Source organism: Salmo salar, chromosome ssa06 (genome assembly GCF_905237065.1).
Source record: "Salmo salar chromosome ssa06, Ssal_v3.1, whole genome shotgun sequence".
NCBI lineage: Eukaryota > Metazoa > Chordata > Actinopteri > Salmoniformes > Salmonidae > Salmo > Salmo salar.
The window spans coordinates 71,004,757-71,030,190 of NC_059447.1; the positions used below are offsets into that span (position 1 = coordinate 71,004,757).

The 25,434-nt window shown below is 42.3% G+C and overlaps 2 protein-coding genes across 4 annotated transcripts in view; both read left to right on the plus strand.

Moving 5' to 3' along the window:
- The window catches only part of LOC106607995 (metabotropic glutamate receptor 1), a 44,207-nt gene extending 23,997 nt beyond the window's left edge, over positions 1–20,210 (plus strand). Inside the window, exons 4-10 of one of the 3 annotated variants that reach the window (XM_014205579.2) lie at positions 6,190–6,425; positions 6,719–6,727; positions 8,090–8,336; positions 9,163–9,331; positions 11,096–11,222; positions 14,512–15,442; positions 16,747–20,210. In XM_014205579.2, the coding sequence (XP_014061054.1) occupies positions 6,190–6,425; positions 6,719–6,727; positions 8,090–8,336; positions 9,163–9,331; positions 11,096–11,222; positions 14,512–15,442; positions 16,747–17,578 (2,551 nt within the window). In that variant the 3' untranslated portion in view covers positions 17,579–20,210. The remainder of the gene's footprint in view (positions 1–6,189; positions 6,426–6,718; positions 6,728–8,089; positions 8,337–9,162; positions 9,332–11,095; positions 11,223–14,511; positions 15,443–16,746) is intronic. The other 2 variants (XM_014205583.2, XM_014205581.2) reach the window with 2 other exon arrangements.
- Positions 20,211–20,547: 337 nt separating this feature from the next.
- Positions 20,548–25,434, plus strand: part of LOC106607994 (ras-related protein Rab-32) — a 47,916-nt gene continuing 43,029 nt past the window's right edge. The window contains exon 1 of the mRNA XM_014205578.2: positions 20,548–20,946. Within this exon, the coding sequence (XP_014061053.1) occupies positions 20,733–20,946 (214 nt within the window). The 5' untranslated portion in view covers positions 20,548–20,732. The remainder of the gene's footprint in view (positions 20,947–25,434) is intronic.

The window sequence follows — 25,434 nt, forward strand, 5'->3', positions numbered from 1 at the left end:
CAAGTCTATTTCCCAAACCCAATCTGTCTCTGCCATAGCCTGCTGTTGCACTACTCCATGTTTCTGTGGGGACACATGTTGGAGGTCCCTGTATAACACTGTATCAAATATAGCACTGCAAATGCAATTAGCTACCTTGGCCCTGAGCATGGACTATTGATGGCAAGGGAGGGAGGGGTTTGAGGGTGGGGTAGAAGGCACAGTGCACAGTACTGACGGTTGTTTTGATTGTGAATATCTGATGGGAGGAAGGGTGACGGTGGTTTGGGATACGCAGGGAAATGCACATAGAGCCTCAGAGGCAAAAGTAACTGTGACTAATCAATTTAATGTGTTTCTGGCCTGAACTCAATTAAGAGAGGGGAAGACAGGATTCTGTTGGCTAACCTTTCTAAAAAATAGACCAAAAACACCCAGAATTCAGAAGCGAGTCAGTGGAGGATAATTAGGTGTTAACAATATTGGTGTGGTGAACCTAAGTGAGCTCGAAAATGTGGGGAGACATTTCCCTGTCTCTATCAGTGCTAAAAACATTAACACTACGAAATATTCGAGCAGCCAACTATATCACTCCTTATGCTTAATTTCCCTTAGATATAGACCCTTAAAATGGTTGGACATGGCACCCACACACACATTCCTCTCACACAGACTCCTCACACACACACACATACACACTGAGTATGCCAAACATTAGGAACACCTTCCTAATATTGAGTTGCACCCCCTTTTGCTCTCAGAACAGCCTCAATTAGTTGTGGCATGGACTCTACAATGTGTCAAAATCGTTCCACAGGGATGCTGGCCCATGTTGACTTCAATGCTTTCCACAGTTGTGTCAAGTTGGCTGGATGTCCTTTGGGTGGTGGACCATTCTTGATACACACGGGAAACTGTTGAGCGTGAAAAACCCAGCAACGTTGCAGTTCTTGACACAAGCCGGTGCACATCGCACCTACTACCATACCCCGTTCAAAGGCACTTAAATATTTTGTCTTGCCCATTCACCCTCCGAATGGCACACACACACACAATCCATCTCTGAATTGTCTCAAGTTTTAAAAATCCTTCTTTAATCTGTCTCCTCCCCTTCATCTACACTGATTGAAGTGGATTTAACAAGTTACACCCATAAGGGATCATATATTTCACCTGGATTCACCTGGTCAGTCTATGTCATGGAAAGAGCAGGTGTTCTTAATGTTTTGTACACTCAGTGTTTGCTCTTGTCAGGGGTAATTGGCTGCTGGCTGACTCACTCTCTAATTGGAGGATAGCTGTCAACAGTACAGGTATTCAAGGATGTTGCAGCCAGCAGCACAGAGAAAATAAGAGCCAATGAGTCTAGCCACATTACAGTTGGAGAGAGAGGCAGTATAGCCACCGCCTCTCAAACACAGACAGCCACACCAAAACGAACACGCCAGAGAAGAGAAGAGCACAGCTTAAGAAGAGCTCTGTATATCTAGTCATTTATTTTCTTCGTCTCTGTCTCTAGTATTTATTCTTCATCCCTCTAAGGGTCTCCAGGCTTCAGATGCATGTCTAAATGAGCTTCATTTAATGGGGAATCTGACACAGAGGGAAAGAAAACAAACAAAGAGACAAATTGGGGGACTGTAGTAGACAGTGGCGGTCAATGCCGTTTAAGATGAGGGAGGATTATTACATTTTTAATGAGCATGGCCTTGTTTCTATTACAACATGTTGGATGACTGTCATTCATATTCCATTCACCCAGTTCAATGTAAGATAGATTTAGGCTACTACATGATACTCACATTTTCCCTGTAGCCATCATGAGGTTGCTACAACCTAGCCTATGACTGAACGTTTACAACGTAGGTCCAGAGAATTTTGAGTAATCAATGTGGCAGTGAAACATTCAATGCTGCCTTGCACACACTTTCCTGCACCTAGCTGATCTAGGTGCAATCATTAGTCCAACAGTTGCAAACAAAAGTTTCTATTGGACAAATTCAGGTGTGTTTATCCCTGTTTCGTTCCGTTAGAGAAACATTTTTCAACAAAATCGGCGCAATGAATACACCCCTGATCACACACCCACAAAGTTAACTTTCATAGCAACCACATACAAACAGCTCGTTGTATACAGTGCCTTTGGGAAGTACATAGACCCCTTGACTTTTTCCCCAAAAAATGTACGTTACATCCTTATTCTAAAATGGATAAAATAATATATATATATCCTCAGCATTCTACACACAAAGCAAAACAGGTCTTTTGAAATGTTTGCAAATGTATTAACATTAAACAGGAAATACCTTATTTACATAAGTATTCAGACCTTTGCTATGAGACTCAAAATTGAGCTCAGGTGCATCCTGTTTCCACATCCTTGAGATGTTTCTACAATTTGATTGGAGTCCACCTGTGGTAAACACAATTGATTGGACATGATTTGGAAAGGCACACACGGACTTGAACCCGATCGAACATCTCTGGAGAGACCTGAAAATAGCAATCCAGCAACGCTCCCCGTCCAATCTGACAGAGCTTGAGAGGATATGGAGAGAAGAATGTGAGAAACTCCCCAAATACAGGTGCGCCAACCTTGTAGCGTCATACCCAAGAAGACTCAAGGCTGTAATCGCTTCCAAAGGTGCTTCAGCAAAGTACTGTGTAAGGGGTCTGAATAAATGTGATATTCTTTTTATTTCTTTTTTATAAATTAGCAAAAATTGGATGGTCAACAGAAACAGGATGCACCTGAGCTCAATTTCAAGTCTCATAGCAAAGGGTCTGAATACATATGTAAATAAGGTATTTCTGTTTTTCTAAAAACCTGTTTTCACTTTGTCATTATGGGGTATTGTGTGTAGATTGATGAGGGGAAAAAAACAATGTAATCAATTTTAGAATAAGGCTGTAACGTAACAAAATGTGGAAAAAGTCAAGGGGTCTGTCTATCATTCCTTCTCACATCTATCTACACGCTCTTGTCCTCTCACCTTTTCCCTTTGCTTGTGGACTTCCATGCACAACACATCAGCTGTCTGTGACCAGGCGAAAAAACCTTTCCAAGCCAAACCTTCATATCATGACTGCTAACCCCTAAAACACAGCCTACATTGTTGTCACATCCTAGTCAACATAGCTACTAGAACTAACACGTTAGTAAATCCGCTACAATCATTCAGGACAGTGACACTGTACAGTCAGCAGCAATCAGTTTAGCAGTTACACTGCCGGGCCTCGGTGGCAATAAATTAATTAAACCAAAAGCTTACCTTGTCTTGGAAGAGTTCCAGTGCTGGATAGCCATAGGCAGCTAGCTAACATAGCATCCATCTCTGTTTGAGCTGGGTGTTTGATTAGGCTAAACTAGCTAGCTGCATTCGATGCTAGCTAGGTAAGTGAAAGTGAAAAAAAATACTATGAAATATAGCTAGCTCTCTCTTCTCTCTCTGTCTCTCTTTCTTGCTTCTCCTTGATTTTGGAATACATTCATTTGTTCAAACTGTTCAACTTTTGTCTTTCTCTTTGAGTCAACTACTCACCACATTTTATGCACTGCAGTGCTAGCTAGCTGTAGCTTATGCTTCCGGTTCTAGATGCATTCTCTGATCATTTGATTGGGTGGACAACATGTCAGTTCATGCTGCAAGAGCTCTGATAGGTTGGAGGATGTCCTCTGGAAGTTGTCATAATTACTGTGTAAGTCTATGGAAGGGGGTGAGAACCATGAGCTTCTTAGGTTTTGTATTGAAGTCAATGTACCAAGAGGAGGACGGAAGCTAGCTGTCATGCCTGCTCCCGCTCTTCCTCCTCGAGGGCGCCAGACTCCCCAACATTACGCACTCAAGCCACCTTCAGTACGCACACCTGCCGTTCCCCGTCACGCGCATCAGCGCTCATTGGACTCACATGGACTCAATTACTTGTGTAATTTCCTTCCCTATATCTGTCTGTTTCCTAGCTCTGTTCCCTGCTTCGGGATTGTTTGTCATATGTCCTTGTTTTCCCGTGTGCTGACGCTGTTCCTGTCGTGTTCTATGTCCGTTTCTGAATAAATGTTTGACTCCCCGTACCTGCTTCTCCTGTCCGGTGTCGGTCCTTACACATTGGGATTAATCAATGGCCACAGAGCTAAAGCTAAGGGGCTGGTGATCCCTACAGAGACCATAGAAACTATAGTAGACTTGAAGGTCACTGCCTATTACCTTGAAGAGCAAAGGATGGACCCTTGCAGTGGAATCTGATTGTTGGGAAGATTTGACACATGGCCTAAGCTCTGCTACACTTTTTTCCCCTTCTCTCTTATTGTGGCCTGGTCTGAAAGGATATTGTCTGTGAACTTAACAATGACAAGACAGTGAGACTGTTCTAAATTGCTCACCTCAGAATGGTAAGCAGCCAGAATGTAGCAACACCATTGCTACGGCTAGTAGTGTCACTGGATGAATGCTGGAAGTCCTCCTTATGAATTAATGTGGAAATGTAACACAGACATCATTCTTTAGTAAATTATTTTATTTGTTTTCTGTTGGGTTGAAAGCTTTTTTCTTCAGAATGAACTTGCTCTTCCCTCTCCAAAATATTGAACTGACTGTGCATCAGGGCCCTGATTGAACTATTACATTAAACATTCATTACACTGTAGTATAAATAGCCTTTCTTGATAATTGATTAGTTAACCTGTTAGGGACAGACGTTCCGCTAGCGGAATGCCTCACCAATATCCAATGGTAGAGCGTGGCGCGAAATACAAATACCTCAAAAATGCTATAACTTCAATTTCTCAAACATATTACTATTTTACACCATTTTAAAGACAAGACTCTCGTTAATCTAACCACATTGTCTGATTTCAAAAAGGCTTTACAGCGAAAGCAAAATATTAGATTATGTCAGGAGAGTACACTGCCAAAAATAATCACACAGCCATTTTCAAAGCAAGCATATATGTCACAAAAAACAAAACCACAGCTAAATGCAGCACTAACCTTTGATGATCTTCATCAGATGACACTCCTGGGACATTATGTTATACAATACATGCATGTTTTGTTCAATCAAGTTCATATTTATATCAAAAACCAGCTTTTTACATTAGCATGTGATGTTCAGAACTAGCATACCCACCGCAAACTTTCGGTGAATTTACTAAATTACTCACGATAAACGTTGACAAAAAACATAACAATTATTTTAAGAATTATAGATACAGAACTCCTTTATGCAATCGCGGTGTCAGATTTTAAAATAGCTTTTCGGCGAAAGCACATTTTGCGATATTCTGAGTACATAGCCTGGCCATCATGGCTAGCTAATTTGGCCCTCACCAAACTCAGACTTACTATAAGAAAAATTGGATTACCTTAGCTGTTCTTCGTCAGAATGCAATCCCAGGACTTATACTTCAACAACAAATGTTGTTTTGGTTCCAAATAATCCATAGTTATATTCAAATACCTCCGTTTCGTTCGTGCGTTCAGGTCAGTATCCGAAGGGTGACGCGCGAGCGCATTTCGTGACAAAAAATGGCAAAATATTCCATTACCGTACTTCGAAGCATGTCAAACGCTGTTTAAAATCAATTTTTATGCTATTTTTCTCGTAAAATAGCGATAATTTTCCAACCGGGCGACGTTGTATTCATTCAAAGAGAGAAAGAAAAACATGGAGAATTCACATGAAAGCGCATCTCCAGTGTCACTGTTCTCAGCCTGACCACTCACAAAATCTCCTGCTGTTTTTCGCCCAGAGACTGGAGAGACGTCATTCCACTTTCTGGCGCCTTCTGAGAGCCAATGGAAGCCTTAGAAAATGTCACATTACAGCAGAGATGCTGTATTTTTGATAGAGATGCCACAGAAGGAGAACAAATTGTCAGACAGGGCACTTCCTGTATGGAATCTTCTCAGGTTTTGGCCTGCCATATGAGTTCTGTTATACTCACAGACACCATTCAAACAGTTTTAGGAACTTTAGAGTGTTTTCTATCCAAATCCACTAATATATGCATATTCTAGTTTCTGGGCAGGAGCAGTAACCAGATTAAATCGGGTACGTTTTTTATCCGGCCGTGAAAATACTGCCCCCTATCCCAAACAGGTTTTAACCATGTACGATTTAAGTGTAATTGGGTGTTAAGTGCCTGATCAGCTCCATTTTCATTGTTTTACAAAAGTCTCTCTCTCTCCCTCTCTCCCTCTCTCCCTCCAGTGATGGATGGGCAGATCGTGATGAGGTGGTAGAGGGGTATGAACAGGAGGCTGAAGGTGGGATCACGATGAAGCTGCAGTCAGAGGAAGTGAAGTCATTTGATGACTACTTCCTGAAGCTGCGTTTGGACACCAACTCACGGAACCCGTGGTTCCCAGAGTTCTGGCAGTACCGCTTCCAGTGCCGTCTGGCCGGACATCCACAGGAAATGAAGAAATACAAGAAAGTCTGCTCCGGTGAGAATCACTAATGAACTACATTACCCAGAGTCATGAGGAATTAGCAGGGTTTACGTTGGGAGGAGGAAGGAAATACATCTTTAAATCAACGAAAGCAATCGGAAGAAAATTATCAAAAATCATCACAAAAAGGAGGTTATATATTGACTGCAATTTCAATACATGATGAGATAGGCCAAGATAACATGAATAGTTCATCTTAATGTTTTGAAATAGCAATTGTATGATAATGATATTGATGTCTCCCTTTTTCCCCCTTTCCAAATACTTTCTCTGCTTTCGAACAAAAGGTGATCTAGGTAAACTGAGTTGTTGCCCCACCAAAATCACTAACACATTTTTATGGATATTATTCACAACAAATCACAATTAACATACCGATTAGATGTATCACCTGAAACAATGCTCAATAAGCATGCTTTCAAACATTTTGTTAGAAAAGCTTTTCCAAGTATCGATGCTGTTGTGAGTATATTCACCTCAACATTTAGGTATTATACATGTACTACTTTCTAATACCTGACTCTCTTAAGACTTATTAAACCAATATGGGTTGATCTATGATAGTTTGCTGTATCTCATGTTATGTTCTCTTCCTAAAGATCTCCAAGGTGGTAAGTGTATATTTCAGGATTAAGAAGATGATGACTTTTCCTGCTCTTGCATCGTACTGTATAAGCACATCACTTCACTTCGGCAAGACTTGTAGAGTTTGACTGGTGTCATCTCTGAGGATCATGTTGGCCCCTTGTTCTACCTCTAGACCAGTGAAATAAATAGAAAGCTTCAAATTGGCTGCTGTGTTCGGAGAAAGCCTGGGGTAGGGTCAAATCAGTCAAACTCTACTGTACAAGCTCTTGGGTTGTTTTTTTGAAAGTACTGCAATGTGGAGGGAGCACAAGGAAGAATGAGTCACTGAAACACACTGTTCACGACCCCTTTCAGTAGAACACCAGAGTATGAGAGCGATGTGTTCTATATAGAATACCCCAATGCTGCCTATCTGCATGATCACCACAGACAAAATACGGCCATTTTGTAAATGAATAAAGAAACAATAGGAAAATATGGCGAGAAAATTGTTTGAGATTTAAGCAGTTAAACATTTCACGGAGTAGCACCTCAGGTACAGTATGATTATAAGGTGAATGAATGTATCTTTTAAAAAATGTCACTATTAGTGCTATGGTTACCCTATTCCCTGTGCTTTGTTAATGTCCACCTTTGATTTGCCAGTTGTATTGCCTGAAAATGCTTTCAGCTGGCTGACCAAAAATGCCTGTTACACAATATGGTGTCCACAGACCTAACTCTTTCTCCCTCAAGATTCCTCCAAGTTCTGTATCCTTTGGAAAAAATAAGCCTCTGGACACCTTATTGTGATTTACTGTATGGTGTGTGCCAATTCTATTGTGCTGCAAAAGAGAGAGAGGTTTTTGTTGTATGTTTTGATCCAATTATAATTCAAAACTCAGTTCTTCATGGGTTGGAGAAAGAAGTTGTATAATTCTCTTGTAGTACAATATTCTGTGTGATAAAATGTTCACATTGATACGACACTGTAAATCCAGCACAAACAAACAAAATGTTTGCCTCCTTAGAAAAACAACATCAACCAATCCCCCATTTTGACATTCTGTAAATTTCTCACCAATCCCTAGGCAACGAGAGTCTTCATGAGAACTACGTCCAGGACAGTAAGATGGGCTTCGTCATTAATGCCATCTATGCCATGGCCCACGGTCTCCATGACATGCACAGTGAGCTGTGCCCTAGCCAGCCAGGCCTGTGTGAGGCCATGGACCCCATCGATGGCAGTAAGCTGCTGGATTACCTGCTCAAGACCACCTTCAGAGGGGTATCAGGGGAGGATGTGTACTTCGACGAGAATGGGGACACTCCTGGCAGGTGAGGGAGATGGATGGAGTAGGAGGAGAGGAGGAGGAGAAGGATGTAGGGGAGGTGGAGAAGGAGGAGGAGGAAGAGGGGGATGGGGGTTGCTATGGAGAATTGTTGGCGAGCAGATTTTGTGTGAAATAACTATGAAAACATATGCATGGGCATACGTACACACACACACACACACACACACACACACACACACACACACACACACACACACACACACACACACACACACACACACACACACACACACACCTTAACCACTCAGAATGAATGCATGAACTGTTAACCTTTGAATTAATTTTATTTTAACCCTGTAACCACACGGATTTAACCCTTTAACCACGTGGAATTAATGCATCGAAAATAATACGTTGAATTTCGAAGGGAGAATATGAGATCTTGTTGCCAGCCAGCTACAGACAGTCCCTGAAAGACAGGTGAAAAACACCCCGTCATCTGTTTTTCAGCCAGAGGTCAGAGCTAGTACTTAGGCATGGCCTCATAATCAAAATAGATCTGGGTTCTAAGCCCAAAGGTGATGTTCTGTACCCCTCTGAGTGGCTTTACCTGAAATTGCTTGGCAAAACTTCCAACTATATAGTCTGTAAAGTGTTAGTGATTTTGAATAAAGGGGTCTGCTCTAAGCAAGGTATTTAGGGGTTATCATTAAATCACCTGCCACTAATTCACTCTTAATTTCTCCCTTTCTCTCTTTCTCCATTTTGTCCTTGCTCCGTGTCTCTCTCTCTCTCTCTCTCTCTCTATGTCTCTCCCCCCTCACTCCCTCTCTCTCTCACCCATTCACCCTCTCCTCTCCCCCTCTCAGGTATGACATCATGAACCTGCAAAGTGTGGGAGACGGTAGCTATGACTACCAGCAGGTGGGCTCGTGGCACGAGGGCATTCTGAACATCGATGACTGGAAGCTGTGGATGAACAACAGTGACATGGTCCGCTCTGTCTGCAGCGAGCCCTGCTCCAGGGGACAAATCAAGGTACAGACACTGAAAAACCATGCTGAGCCAGGCTGGGCCAGGCTGGATTGGGATAGTGTCACGAGAATTTTGCTATCTCAATGGTTGAACTCAACTATCACTCAAGCTTGGTCTATTTCCCAGAGGTCGTAAATCTCCGGTTAATAAAGAATTAGACAAAGTCTCAGATTCTGCAATAGATCAATATTTTATTCAGAGAGCGCTCTGTCTTCAAAATGAGAACACAATCTTTTTATAGCACACACACACACAAATGAACTCACATCAGTAGAAACTCTACCTCTCTTTAGGTGGGCTGTATTTTTCCAAAGTTCACATACATTGTTTATCCCCCTTCTGCAACATGTTTCATCATCTTCTGCATGCCTTGCGAAATAGTAACACAATGGCCTAGTCACACACATTATTGAATTATGACTCTAACACATTTCATACAAGTATATGGTTTCAGGGTGGAATACTTTAGTCATTATCTTAAACATTCAAATTATTCTATCAGATAGGTCCTGAAAAAGTCCGTCAGGAATACCCAGAACTCAGTTTAGTGCACAACTTCTTTGACTATTTTTCTGCTTTAATGCTTTTGTTTAATCTTATTTGAACTAAGTTTGCTCTGTAAATTGATCCCTAGCTTAGGAATTGATGAGCAGATTCCATTCCTGGTTGAAAAGGTATAATTTCATTGTGTATTAACAAAATGCAGTGGAGCCTATATTATCTTGAGGAAACACAAATCAAGTCAAATCAAACCCAATGTATTTATAAAGCCCTTCTTACATCAGCTGATATCTAAAAGTGCTGTACAGAAACCCAGCCTAAAACCCCAAACAGCAAGCATTGCAGGTGTAGAAACACCTTGAGTCTCTTCAACCTGGGCCAGTATTATTCAGCCTGGCCATAAGCCTACCATAGGGACCATGCACACTCTCCTGTCTGCTTTAGTTGGGCCTGCTACAGCGTTGTTTACAGCCCTGTGCAGGGCATCACCCTGTTGTACATATCACTGCTCTGGTAACATACACTCTGGGAACAGGACAAAGTAAATGCAGCTGAGCTTGTCTTTTGGAATATAATTTGTGTACCGCTAAGGAAAAACTGTTACACCATATAGGTTCTTATAAAATGGGCTCCCGAGTGGTGCAGCAGTCTAAGGCACTGCATCTCAGTGCTAGAGGCATAACTTGTGGCTCAGTTGGTAGAGCATGGTGTTTGCAATGCCAGCATGGTGTGTGCAACGCCAGGGTTGTGGGTTCGATTCCCACGGGGGGCCAGAACAAAAAAAATGCATGAAATGGTATGCAATGTATGCATTCACTACTGTAAGTCGCTCTGGATAAGAGCGTCTGCTAAATGACTAAAATGTAAATGTAACTACAGACCCTGGTTCGATTCCAGGCTGTATCACAACCCTGCTGTGATTGGGAGTCCCGTAGGGCAGCACACAATTGGCCCAGTGTCATCTGGGTTAGGGTTTGGCTGGGGTAGGCCATCATTGTAAATACGAATTTGTTCTTAACTGACTTGCCTAGTTATGGGTAAAGGTTAAAAAATATATATAAAAACAAACAAAAAAATTTGGCACTTCACTTATTCATTTTAGCTACTAGTGGCGCAAAGGGCATACACTTGCCCCATCAAAGCCATATTAGACACTAATACCCATCTTTATATCTGATTGGGGTTAGTGGTGTGGGGGTTGTGATTTGTTATGGTTTGGGTATTGTTATTGTTTTGACTGATAGCCTCTGACCTCTGTGTGATCAGGTGATCAGGAAGGGCGAGGTGAGCTGCTGCTGGATCTGCACTACCTGTAAGGACAATGAGATTGTCCGGGATGAGTTCACCTGTCAAGCCTGTGACCTGGGCTGGTGGCCCGATGACGATCTGGAAGGTAATTAACTAACTGGGAACTATGTATTTATGAGCCATGATGACTGACTACATGGATCTACCTGGCTGTAGCTCCTCCAGGTCCTACCCCCTCTAACCCTAACATCTTCTCTAACCTGTATGTCAGTCCCAGCCACTATCCCCTCTATCTATACCTCCCCCAGCCTTGGCCCGCTGTCATCTCCTCTAACACCCACCTCCCTAATCTCCCAATCCACCACCACATACTGACAATATATCCCAGGTTTCTGCTTAAACCCAGTCCCCAACTCCCTGCAGCCTGCGCTCTGCTTTGTTCTCCCTGTGAAGGCACTGCCAATTTCTGTCTATTCTTCCCCATTCCTTGCTAATATACTGATTTATATTGTGATCAAATATTTTTTAATTTAGTAAATTTGTTGTTGGGGGGGGGGGGCTACAGACAATACACAAATTCATATAATTTCATAGCTTGCACCCACCCGTGGAATGCCACTCAAAAATAAGAAGTTTTAAAAAGTACACAAATACCAATGATCATACCACAGAGCCAAAAAGCAACAATAAATTTAGTATATAAAAAACAACGTGACATTCTATTCTTGACAAAATACATTATTTACCATTCATTTCTTTTGGGTACAAAATAATCTGAAACACAACCAAAACAAACAGCACATGCATTCAACAAATTTGTAGAGTCACAAGCTTGATGTAGTAATTGTGTGCTATGAATACGGGACCAAATACTTACGTTTTTACTACTTTAGAACACACAAATTAATTTGTCCCAATACGTTTGGTCCCCTAAAATGGGGGGAACATGTACAAAAAGTGCTGTAATCTCTAAACAATTCACCTGATATGGATGAAAATACACTCAAATTAAAGCTGACATTCTGCACTTTAACCTCACAGTCATAGTATTGTAACAAAAGTGCTGGAGTGCTGAGCCAAACAACAACATACTTGTCGCTGTTCCAATACTTTTAGAGCTCACTGTATTTTTCCATATTCTATTCCAGTTACTTTTTTAATGGCTAGCTCAGAATGAGATTTCCAAAAGTTGTTTATACATTATAGAGAGCACATATAATTTATATAAAAACTAACATCATTGGATGGTTTAGTAGTTGGGTTTACTGTCCATTACTGTCCATGATATCAGGATACGGATTCCACATTTAGACCATTGGGGGGATGCTAAAGGCTGTCCTGCAGATCAGGAGTGTGGGCATGCCATTTTGATTCCCAGTTACATTGTTTTTAAATTTTCCACCAAATAGAGATTGTGTAAGCAATAATAGAACCAATCCGTAGTTTACATTGTTTAAGGGATATATCAGTGAAGACCACTGCTTCCAGGGCAATAGGAGACACCATACTTCTTGCTATACTCAGCCAGGGGGTGGAAGAATCATGTCTAAACCAATTCAGGATGGGATTAAATGCCTGGAAACAGATTGAAAATGTTGGTACTGATTTTGGCTACGTCTTTCCCTCTTTGTAAGTTTGATAATTTTATCCGGGATCACTTACTTTGACGTATACATTTTTAAACCTAACTATGGATTTTATCCCAATAGCCAGAAGGGGGAGACAAGGGAAACATTGAACTACAGAAATTCAGCCGTGGCAATATATTCATTTTGACAATCGATATTCTGCTGGTTAAACCAACTGGGATGTTATCCCATCTGCTGAGGTTGGATTGAATTGATTTGAGCATTCTGTTAAAGTTTCTAACAATGGTTTTATCTAAGGTCTAGATAAAGTAAGATATTGTCAGCGTATAATGAGATGACGTGATCTGTAGAATTTAGAGATATTGATGTAATTTATTTTGATTGTCAAATTGCCTGGGCCAGGGGCTCCATAGACAATAAAAATAGCAGAGGTGAGATGGTATCACCTTGCCTGCTACTTCAAGTTGTTCTGAACGGAACAGAGCAGGTATTGCCCGTTATTACTATGGCTGAGCGATTGGCATATATTATTTTAATCATATTATTGAAATTGGAGCCAAGTCCCATAGGTTCCAAAACCAACCAAAGATATGAACATTCTAGTCTATCTCTCCGTCATGTGCTCTGCCTTCCCCAACTCCTTTCATCTCACCTCCCGCTCTCTTAACTGCTGTCTATCAGTCTGTCTGTCTCATCTTCTCCTCCCTCTTGCCTTCTCTTCTCAGCTCTCTCTCTCTCTCTCTCCACTCTCTTCCCCCTTCCTCCTCGGTGCCTTCTCCCTGACCCAGGAGTTATTTTGTCAGCGATTCGAGCTGAGGGGAGCTCTCTTCTCTCACAGCTGCTAGGTGAAAAATCCCATTAGCTATTTTAGAGGACACGGATAGCTTTCCAACAGTTTGTCGTCTGAGATGAAATTGCTCCCTTTCCTGTGAGTTCCTAAGCATGTCTGGGGAATACTAATAGGGAATATCCTTCCCACATCCGAATGGAAAAGTGGAAAGGTGGATATTTTTATGACTCGTTGTTTTGGTTCCCATAGCTCTGTCATTCTTGGTTACTGGGGAAACCAACGTTTAGAGGAGGGAAGATGTTGTGAACTTGAGGAGGGAGGGAGTCTTTTATAAGTAATGTTGGAATTATTCAAAGGTCTTCTAAAAGCTGACAGGATTGTGTAGGGAAGAGAAATATGGGATTTGAAGATTTTTGACAGAGATGATGATGATAAGTGCATTTCATATTTGCCTCCCTTTTCCATTGGCGGTGTGTGAGCCTGATTAACTAAGCTTGGAGGCCAGAAATGTTAAAGTTCTTGTGATTTGGGTTTGAGGACTAAATTATGCTGGTTGTGGTGGCATAGATGTAGCCAGGCCTAGCCTGTTGTGGCGCTGTAATACTATTAGCTAGGAGCGCTGAGTAATACAGGGGTTTTAAGCTGAATCTGGGGACGTCACTTTCCGCCCTTGCGACTCTCAGTGTGTGTCAGATGACAAATCACCACCAATGATGCATGATGGACAGCCACACACCCAGAGACACACACACACACACACACACACACACACACACACACACACACACACACACACACACACACACACACACACACACACACACACACACACACACACACACACACACACACACACACACAATTTACGCTGCAACATAAGCATGAGAGGAAAATCTGACAGATTTGGAGCGTATGTGTGTGTTCTTGAGTAATTCTTCAGTCTACCCATGTTCCCCTCTTTTCCATTTACAGAGCTTTCTATTTATTTTACACAATTTACACGCTTCAATGATTAGATAAACAACAGCATCTCTCATTTCCTCTGTCCTCTGCAGGTTGTGTGCCCCTGCCTCTGAATTACCTGGACTGGTCAGACGTGGAGTCCATCGTGGCAGTGTGTTTGTCCTGTGTGGGCATCCTGGTCACCCTCTGGGTCATCTTAATCTTTGTGGTGTACCGCGACACGCCCGTGGTCAAGTCGTCCAGTCGTGAGCTGTGCTACATCATCCTGGTGGGCGTCTTACTGGGCTACATCTGCCCATTCACCCTGATCGCCTATCCCACTGTGGCATCCTGCTACCTGCAGCGCCTCCTAGTCGGCCTCTCGGCCGCAATGTGCTACTCTGCCCTGGTCACCAAAACCAACCGCATCGCCCGCATCCTGGCCGGCAGCAAGAAGAAGATCTGCACCAAGAAGCCCCGCTTCATGTCGGCCTGGGCCCAGGTATTCATCTCCTTCTTCCTCATCAGCCTGCAACTCATCCTGGAGATAACCCTGATCATCCTGGAGCCTCCCTTGCCCGTCAAGTACTACCCCAGCATCCGGGAGGTCTACCTCATCTGCAACACCAGCACGGTGGGCATGGTGGCCCCGCTGGGCTACAACGGCCTGCTCATCATGAGCTGTACCTACTACGCCTTCAAGACGCGCAACGTCCCGGCCAACTTCAATGAGGCCAAGTACATCGCCTTCACCATGTACACCACTTGTATCATCTGGTTGGCCTTTGTTCCCATCTACTTCGGCTCCAACTACAAGATCATCACCACGTCCTTCTCCGTGAGCCTGAGCGTCACCGTGGCGCTGGGGTGCATGTTCTCGCCCAAGATGTATATCATCATCGCCAAGCCAGAGAGGAACGTGAGGAGCGCCTTCACCACGTCCGATGTAGTCAGGATGCATGTGGGAGACGGCCAGGCGGCTCAGCAGAGCAAGAGCATTCTCAACATGTTCCGTAGGAAGAAGAACAAAAACGGAAGCACCAAGTGAGTAACCTTCAGTGATGTTCAGAACTCAGGGCCTAAAGAGGAGGGCATATAGAAGGATAGCACACTTATTTGGATCCAAAAGTTGTCTTGTGACCACAATTAACAATTTTTTGTAGACCCTACTCTTTCATTCTACAGTTTTCTGCCCAAATATGATGACATATAATGTGTGTTTGACTATACATTTTTTTGGTAGATTAGCCAATTAAAAGCAAAATGTGATTTACAGATGTAATCCTGAGGTAATATATGTTGATTTAACTCAGAACTGGGCGTATCTTCAAAGCTAGTCCGATTGCAAGATTAGCACTAAATAATGGGAGCGTATACTTTATGTATGATGATTAAAGAATAGATTGTATAGATTTAAAGTGGATTCCTAATAGACGTTCCACAAAGACACTGACAGTAAGGATTGAGACGGAAGATGAGAGAATGTTGTCTTTGAGTGTTGTCTCTCACCATTGCTCTAATATGCTCCTCTCAAACTCTTCCAACGGACAGCGGTTGACTCTGACAGGCTAATGTTTAGAAAAAGGGCTTGGCAAACTCCTATTCTTGAGGGCTGGAGTGTCTTCGGAAAATAAGGGCTCAGTGGTTAGTAGGAGGAGGGTCTACTAATCTTTCTTTATAGCTCCAGACTGGTTGGTGATTACAAGGTATGAATGACAGCCAGTAGACACTGCAGCCTTCAAGGGTAGAAGATGTGCACACCCCTGGTTTAGGCACTTTTGGTTTATCCTGAATTGCCCTCACATTTATCCCAGTGTCGAAGCATGAATGCCTCTCTGTCTTCCTCTCTGTCTCCCTCACTAATCACATAAGAGAGACAAATCTAACCTAGCCAGCTATGCACACCACTAAAACCTTGTGTCATTACTTTGTGTCAGACAGTCCAGGCACCACATTTTGCAAGTGCATGTTGCCCATCTCAGCTTGAAAGGAACTTACTGGAAATAGACATGTCTACATTTGGTGGATGGCTCAAAATACTTTGAATTCAGCCATCTAGGGTTCATAATTCTGTTCGAACAGAACATTATGAAATGATGAATCACTAAGTATTTAGTTAAGTGCGCAGAATGATTATTAAAAGCATTGGCTCTTAGAATCAATGAATGACCCACAGTATTGTTGCCTCTTAATGTCGTTAAAAAGTCTTTAAAGTATTTTAACATGCATAGAGAAATGTTGAAATGCTGCTGTTATGTTCTATTGTGCTATGTTGTTGTTGTTGTTGTTGTCTAACCCTTCGCCCGGGTTGTCTCAGTTAGTAACTGCAGTCTTTATCTCGTTCATAGTTCTAATGGCAAGTCTGTGTCATGGTCTGAACCAGGTGCAAGACACCCTCAGAGGGGGGGGAATGTGTGGCACAGACTGTCTGTGCATGTGAGGAAACAGGAAGCCGGCTCGAATCAGACGGCGGTCATCAGGCCACTAACTAACGCCACCGTCGACCCCCACAGCTGCGACCCCCACAACCACCACCATGGCCCTGGCACAAACCCCCACCTCCCCCACCCCGGCACCAAGGCTCTGTACAACCTGGCGGAGGAGGAGGACGAGGGGGGGGAAGCACGCCCTCTCTGGACTCCCCCCCACTCCCACTCTGGAATGCTCCATGGGCAGGACACGGAGGAGCCACCCTCTTATTCTCACTTAACGGACTGTACCACAGAGCATTTGCAGGGGGCGATGGTGGACACGCACAGCTCCAATGTCCCTGGATTTAATGACACAATGGGTGCCTCCGGCATTCAGGCCAGCTCCACCAACCAACCCCAAAGTTTCACCTTCTCTCAGCTTTCCCATCCCCTGCAAGGGGGGGCTTCTTTTGGAGCGGAGGACCTCATCTCCTCCCTGGAGGGGGCTGAGGGGGAGGCACTGGACCTCCTACACAGCTACACAGAGGAGGAGGAAGAGGACGATGAGAAGGAGGAGCTGGCTCAGAGTAAGCTGACTCTGGAAGACTCCTTGGCTTTGACTCCCCCCTCCCCCTTCAGGGACTCAGTGTGTTCTGCCGGGTCGGTTCCCGGCTCCCCTGTCTCTGAGTCGGTCTTCTGCAGCCCCCCGAGCTCCGCTTACTCCTCCGTCATCCTCCAGGACTTCAGACAGAGCTCCTCGACACTGTGAGAGCTACCAGGCACTGACACACACACACACAGACACACCATGTTACTAAGAGGTAACATCAACAATGTTATATTATTTATTTATTTATACATTTCTCCATTTGCTCTGTCATTCGCTTGCTTGGATTATACGATACTTTTTACATCAAGGGTGAGTCTTAGTGAGAGAAAAAAATAAATAAATGGAATAGTCCAGTAGCAATCATGTTTCTGAAGGGCTGTGAGTCCCCACAAGCCTTTCAGCAAACTTTGAGACTGGAAACAGTGCCCAAACTACCTGGCTCTTGAGCCAAATGGATTGGCAATCACAATGATGGCTGTAGCTATATGGTTTGGTTTTGCAATTGTTGTGCATTTAACATATCCTATGAAACAAATGGAGGGAAGCCCTATTGCTGTGTATAAGGTGCTTGGGACTTCTATGAATTCAGTGAGATACAGGGACAAAGCCGGCTAAAGACTACAGATCACAGAATGCACTGCCTGTTTGGTCCAATACTGTACCTGTGCAGCTCATAATATTATGTGTAGCAGACGCAGCTGTTTCAAGACTCTTTGCCTTTTTTCATAGACTTAGTCGTCAATAAGAAGCATTCACCTCAGCTTACCAGTACTTTTACTACTGACCTCATTGCAGCTCAAACATTTGCTCTCTGATAGGAAATAAACTTTCTTTATGAACCGCAGGATATGCTACAGTATATTATATAAGACTGATGTTTTCATGCAGTATTATGTGTCTCTGACATTGCATACAGGGCCCCAAGGTACTGTAACATAGTATACTTTAATTGGAGATTGGGTATTTGCGCTGTGAGATACTTTGCAACATGTTTTGTTATTGTGCCAATGAAAGTAGTTTTCCAGTTCTCTGCATTAATGTTTACTGTATAGGTCTTTGATCGCACTTTGCAGAGACTGGTGATAAGGCATCTTCAGGAGATTCTGAGATTGTGTACAGTATTCTACATTATATGGTGGGTTTGATTGTAGGCAACAGTAATGTTATGATATAAGTTTAAACATATTCTATGAAATCCTGAGACATGTTTGGTTCACAGAGAACGCTTTGAAGATGTGGTTCTCTTTTCCATACTGTGTAGGGTGTCCACCCACATTGCCCAGAGTGTTTGAAAACGTGTTTTGGTAAGGAAATGTAACTTCCTTATGTTATAAAATACATTTTACCAAGACAAATATTATTCTTCATGTTCTGAATAATTCAGTGGGGTCTGTCTCTAACATATCATTAACATTATTACCAAAAAGCCGGATTTCTTAACCTAATACATTCGATAATAAGCACAGAGCTCCGTTGACATAAAGTAGCGTTGCAAGTTTCTCCTAACAACTTTTGAGGATTTAACATTTTGTGGTCGTCGTCTTCAAAGTTGTTTCCGCAGGTCGCAAAAAGCAAAATATGCATGACGAGCTGAATTAAACGTAAAGTGCTTTCAAAATAAAAAGCTTGGTATACGCTCTGTGCTTCATTGACATTTCACAGAGATAAGCATGTTTTGGTGACAAATTTAAAAAAATTACAGGAATTTTGAAATAATATGAAAAGCGTATACTAAAATATGAAAATACTACATGACATGTCTCAAAATCGATATCCATCTTACCTCTATATTTTTTTAAGACCCTGAGGATTCGAGAAGAAAAATGACGAGTTCAACAGGAAAGTGAACCTGTCAGTTAACCATAGCCTTAATTCTAGCACATAATCTAGCCTCTCTGACACAATGTACATTTCTTGATTTTTGTACCACTTTTTTCTCTAGCCGCCATTGATTTAGTCATCCTAATTCTGGCCATCCTATAAGGGTAAATATTCCAATAACATTTGAACGGATTATGATAGAGATATGAGGTTTGGACCATTGGTTTTCTTTGAGGATTATCTACCCAATTAACATATTTTACCCATTGGTCAAAAGATGTGTTTCTGATTGGACACCCTATACTGTGTGCGTGATGATATATCTTTTTTTCTGAGGTCGCTGTGTCATTGTAATGGGAATCTACTTGTGTATGTTTTCAAAGTTTGTAATACTGTTGAGCCATCTCTCGTTTTTTTCACACGGATGGTATGTTTGTAATATCAGTAAATGTTTATATATTTAGAATGTTAAACTATTTATACATTTTAAAACTTGTCTTACAGATGCTTGTGGAAGAGCTGTGTGTTGACATTGATTTTGGGTAACTTTTCAGATAAACTTTACAAGTCAACTGTATCCACTTGAAAATATTAAGATGTAAAGCTTACCAATGGGTAGTTAGTTGCTTCTTGTGGTAAGATTATACACGCTTCAATCTCGCTTAGATCTTGTACTATAAAATTGCAGTTGGTTTACTTGATCATAAGTTTATTAGTCCTTTATCTGTAAGAATGAAAATCCAAAGTATATAAACATGAATATAAAGTATGTATAGTACTATAGTATTGTAATTGCTATTACAAAATGTTATATTTAGTCTATTAGTGTAAGTTGATTGAAGATTTTAACATTTCTTAAATGTAAAGTAACAGAAAGATTACGTTTTACACAGTCTCAGCTTGAATGAGATAGTCTTACATGTTTTTGGTAAGGTGAACAATGCTGTAAAATAAAAATATTTTATAGTAAGATGACTGTTGATTGCATGATTTCATTATGCTTTAATTTGGGTTAATCGGTGCATTTTTTCACCAGTTAAATGGCAGTCCCGATAAACTTTATAATGCATTTGGTCCAAATAGGTCCCTACCATTTCTTTGGACGTTTTGATTACAGGTCAAATGTGCTTGAATAGGAAACATCATATATTAGGAGCAATTAGTGCGTTTGAGGAATCAGCATGAGCAGAGCCGCTCAAAATAAAAATAAAGTGCAAGTGCGTCTCTCTGTCAGACTCACCCTGGTTACCACGTAAACACTGGAGTAGAGAAAAAAAAGTTGAACCGAAAATAAACATTTCCGGGTCCTATGACTTATCAGGTGGTTTTGAGCAACTAGGAGGAGGGAAGTAGAGCACTTTCTATTGTAGTTACCATATTTCTAAACAACACCGAAACAGAGAGGACAGTTTCATATTTTCCTCATCTAGTGAGAAAAAAAGGAAGTTGTTGAGTTTGAGAAAGTTGTCACTGTCACTCAGAGTTTTACACCATGGCAGGCGGCTCGGTATCGGAGTGTAAGGAATACTTGTTCAAAGTCCTAGTCATCGGGGAGTTAGGTGTGGGGAAAACCAGCATCATCAAACGATATGTCCACCAGCTATTCTCCCAGCACTACAGAGCGACTATTGGGGTAGATTTTGCACTCAAAGTGATCAACTGGGACAGCAAAACGTTGGTGCGGTTACAACTATGGGATATCGCAGGTAGGACATGGATGCACATTTTCATTAATCAATATTTTTGAGATTATGTTACAAAAAATTGAGAATGAAATGTTATGCACTGAAAAGTGATTGAGTGCAGTGACTGCGCACTTCAAAAGGGGAAGTTTTGGAAATCACAGGCGCTCGTGAAATCACGATGTTCGCACAATCGCAATACGTTTATTTGTTTCACTTTTTACCTAAGTACGTAGGAGAACATTCAGATTGAATTTAAAATTCCTGTATAGACTGGTCTGTTTTGTTCCCCCCGTGGTATGATGATCAGGTTAGCGCATATAATTGACAACGGAATGTAGGTCATGGGCTGGTCGCCTGAGTGCCCACCCAGTACGGAGAGAGGAATCCAACCTTTGCCAATTGGCAACATATTTCTACAGGTTGAGTAAGTTTCAGTTGGCCCAGTCCACATACAGAGTGAGAGAGAGACTTAAGAATAGCCTACAATCTAGTCTGTGGGGTGTTTTCCAAACTCAGTCATGCATGCCAGCACATTTTCTCTGTTCTCTTTCCAGTCTCTCTAACCCGCCATTCTTCTTTTGTCAACCTTATGACAACCCATTTTGGAAACCTCATGAAAAGTCCTCCATTCAGGATCTTAAAATTAAGTTTCTAAAATTAGATTGGGAGGCAGATTGCCACAGGCCACTTGAAACTGTTTACACTGTGTTTAAAAAGATCCTCCTCACACTTTTGAGTTGTAACTCTGCAAACATTTACAATGGGTTTTGGTTCTATGATCTCAAGGCACTTCACTGCCATATGAGGCCTTATTTCTAGTGGGGTGCATTCGGTCAGGGATTCACGGGAAGAAATCATCATCCATCATCACGATAAATCAATTAGTTTGACTTAAAGGCCAACCTCAGCCTCCTACCATGACCAATACACAGCTCACATGATCCTATATGTAATTATATTTCTTCTCACATTTCTCCCCCCCAGTCCGACACAAAGACTCTTCCGAACTGACGGTAATGCAATCTGCCAACAGGACTCTCAATGAATGGATACATTTAGTATTGGCGTCACATGTGAGTCCTTTATCAGGCCAGGCAGGAATACAGGCAGCCATATGGGCACAGCTGACTCTGTTATACACCTAGCAGCTGAGAGAGAGGCTACAAGCTAATCATTAGCCAGCGGTCAGGCCAGGAGTAAAAGCTCTGTGATTCAGTCTTAAAAAGGGGTGTGTGAGAGAGAGATAACGGGAGAGTGATCTATTGGTTTTATAGCCAATCATGAGGTTGTGGGATTGGGATCAGGACATGCACTGTAGTCTATAACTGTCATGATTAGAATTTGTGAATTATGTTGTAACGGATGTTAAATTTACTATGAATGAGGTTGAATTTGAAACTAGATATAGGACTAGGGAAAACCACTCTGAGAAGACAAGTCTGACATGTAGGGTGGCAGACTGACATGGACAGAGACAGACCGGACACACAGTCTTCACAATAAAACAGCCTTCAACAGTCTTTGTGATCTCATCACACGCTGGCAGCGCTATGAGACAGGTCGTCACGACAACCATCGTCTGTCACTAGCTCTGATAGGTGACACCATTGTCTCAAATCAGATGGCGTCACTCCTCCGTAACGCTGGTCCCTCAACTGATGTCTTCTAAGACTTTGAACTGACATTCAAATATTGAGCATCCACCATTAAAAAATTGCAAACATCGTTCCACATTTTTGATATCACTGCTCTCGTATGAAATAGGCAGAATAACTAGCTTGCTAAATTATGTGATTTAATAGTTTGCAATTGTGAGAAAATAGTCAGTGGCTTGATCAGCTGTGTAGCTAACAGTTGTAGCTAGCTAGCTTACTGACATAGATAGCTAGGTAGCTCTTCCTTCACTGACATGGATAGCTAGGTAGCTCTTCCTTCACTGACATAGATAGGTAGCTCTTCCTTCACTGACATGGATAGCTAGGGAGCTCTTCCTTCACTGACATAGATAGCTAGGTAGCTCTTCCTTCACTGACATGGATAGCTAGGGAGCTCTTCCTTCACTGACATGGATAGCTAGGTAGCTCTTCCTTCACTGACATGGATAGCTAGGTAGCTCTTCCTTCACTGACATGGATAGCTAGGTAGCTCTTCCTTCACTGACATGGATAGCTAGGTAGCTCTTCCTTCACTGACATAGATAGCTAGGTAGCTCTTCCTTCACTGACATAAAAAGCTTGCTTAGCCTGTTTAAATTACCCTGAAGCTGCAGACGTGCAGCCCATGCACAATTAAGAGGCACTGGCAGTTATCAGAAAACAGTACGTAGATCAGCATGTTTCTCCACGATCGTATCGTTGGGTCGGCTGAGCACAGCAGCTGACTCAGGAGGCTACTGTAATGCCTCGTGGCAGAAGATAATCTGCTTCATGAAAACCAATAATAATGTAAGCATTAGCACTACTAGCTACAGTAGCTTGCTAGCTAGCTTTTGTTGGAAGATTCAACAAGTAGGTAGCTAGTTGGTCAGAAGCAGCATTTCAGTTAAAGATGATTTCAGTGACTGGCACAGCTGTTAGACATGTTTATGCTAGCTTCCGTGCCCATAGTCAAACTTCAGAAATACTGCTATTTGAAGCACAATAATCCTTAGCTAGATGTAAAATGGGGTGACACTTTCTCACCCCCAAAAAACATAACTATTGACATTTTTATTGTTTTAACAGATTCATTCAAACAGTTTTGAGGCAGAAATGGGGTTCAGCAGACGATGTCACCTAGGTAATATTTTTGAATGTTATGGCAGCCCATTGTTGCCAGACTACTTTTTGTCTATCCCATTACCCTTTGCAAGATACGAGACAGTCTATTCTGCCTGCATTATCTGATCTGATGTAAGACAATAAGGTGACACAGAGAGAGTAGGACAGCGTGCAGATACCCACCGACATGGGTGTTAGCTCATACTAGGAAAGGCGGCCTGTCACAGCTTGACCGCAAAGGAGCTTTGCGGGCAAAACACACACACACACACACACACACACACATTTCCGCATTCATATTTACTGATTGTATCATTGCTAGAGACAAGCTGTGAGAGAGAACACACTCACACTCACACCCACACAGATATCACATCGGATGAGCTCTGAGGGGGATCACACACACATACACAATTATATACATTATACACACCCTCCCACACACAGACATATACAATATACACACCTATACACCAAGGCCTACTCTGGAGACATTGAGGATGACAATGAGTTAGAGAAGAGAAGGAATGAGGGAGTGAAATGGAGAGAAAGTGAGAGTTGTATTGCCAAGTGTTTAAAAACATTTTTTTAACCTTTATTTAACTAGCCAAGTCAGTTAAGAACAAATTCTTATTTACAATGACGGCCTAGGAACAGTGGGTTAACTGTGTCATTAAGAACAGTGGTTAAGCCTTTTAATTGTGCAGAAAAAAGGGGTGGGCTTGTCCTCATAGCAACGATAAGGACCAACCAACGTCAAACCAACATCGTCTTTACTCTCCCATAATGATTACAATCTGGGATGGAATGATGGTAATCAGGGCCTAGTGGAAGATGGATGTACGTTGGAAGTCAGCGTGAAGCCAGGGCCTCGCCCGCCCCTGTGGCCCAGAATAGCTTCCCCTTCTCTGGGCTTGTCTGATCTTGGGGACAGGATAATTACAACCATGAGGTGATGGTAGTGAAGTAAATAAGCCAGCACCTTGTGCCAAGGATTTAGACATCCTGAGAGAAGGGCACCTCACTGGTTCACTAGAGGGGGGAGGTGAGGAAGGAAAAGCAGAATGGGTGAAAGGGAGGGAGGGGCAATTGTCCAACAAGGGTATTACCATATTACAGTATTGGATTATGTGGCAATGTTCATAGTCTTAAAGACTGTAGAGAGTAACGCTTAGGTTTGAATGCTCCATAGTGGAATGTGAGTGTGAGTCATGTGGTTTAGTTATGGTCTTTGTTTTACAGCTTCTCTTATGCAACTCACTCTGCATGTTGCAACTTCCTATTGGCTCTAGCTGTCTCGTAATAACCACCATATGTACAGTATCTCCGCCAGAGAAATGTTTGGCTGGCATTTGAATTTAATTCTGTGGGGGTTGGTTCACAGCCCCGAGCCTCCAAACAACTAGAATGGGTCTGTAATGGAAAGCAGCCATTTTATGGGCTCCTGAACAACTCTGCTGTTTTGTGTTGTTTTGCGCTAATCACATTTTTTGTGGGGACATAATGTTTCCACCATGACCGAAAGACCTTCTGAACATCAGAACAGCAGTCACTAACCTTGATTTGGATGAAGATTTCTACTTCAACGAGTTGGAGGCGCACTTCATACTGCTCACCCCGGACCAGGCCCTAATCCCCTAGACTCAAAAAAGAAAAATGCGGTTTAATAGGATAATCTCGAACGGAGCTCGTCCAGTTTGTTCTCCAGTGATTGTACGTTCGCCAATAGAACTGAGGGTAGAGGCGGTTT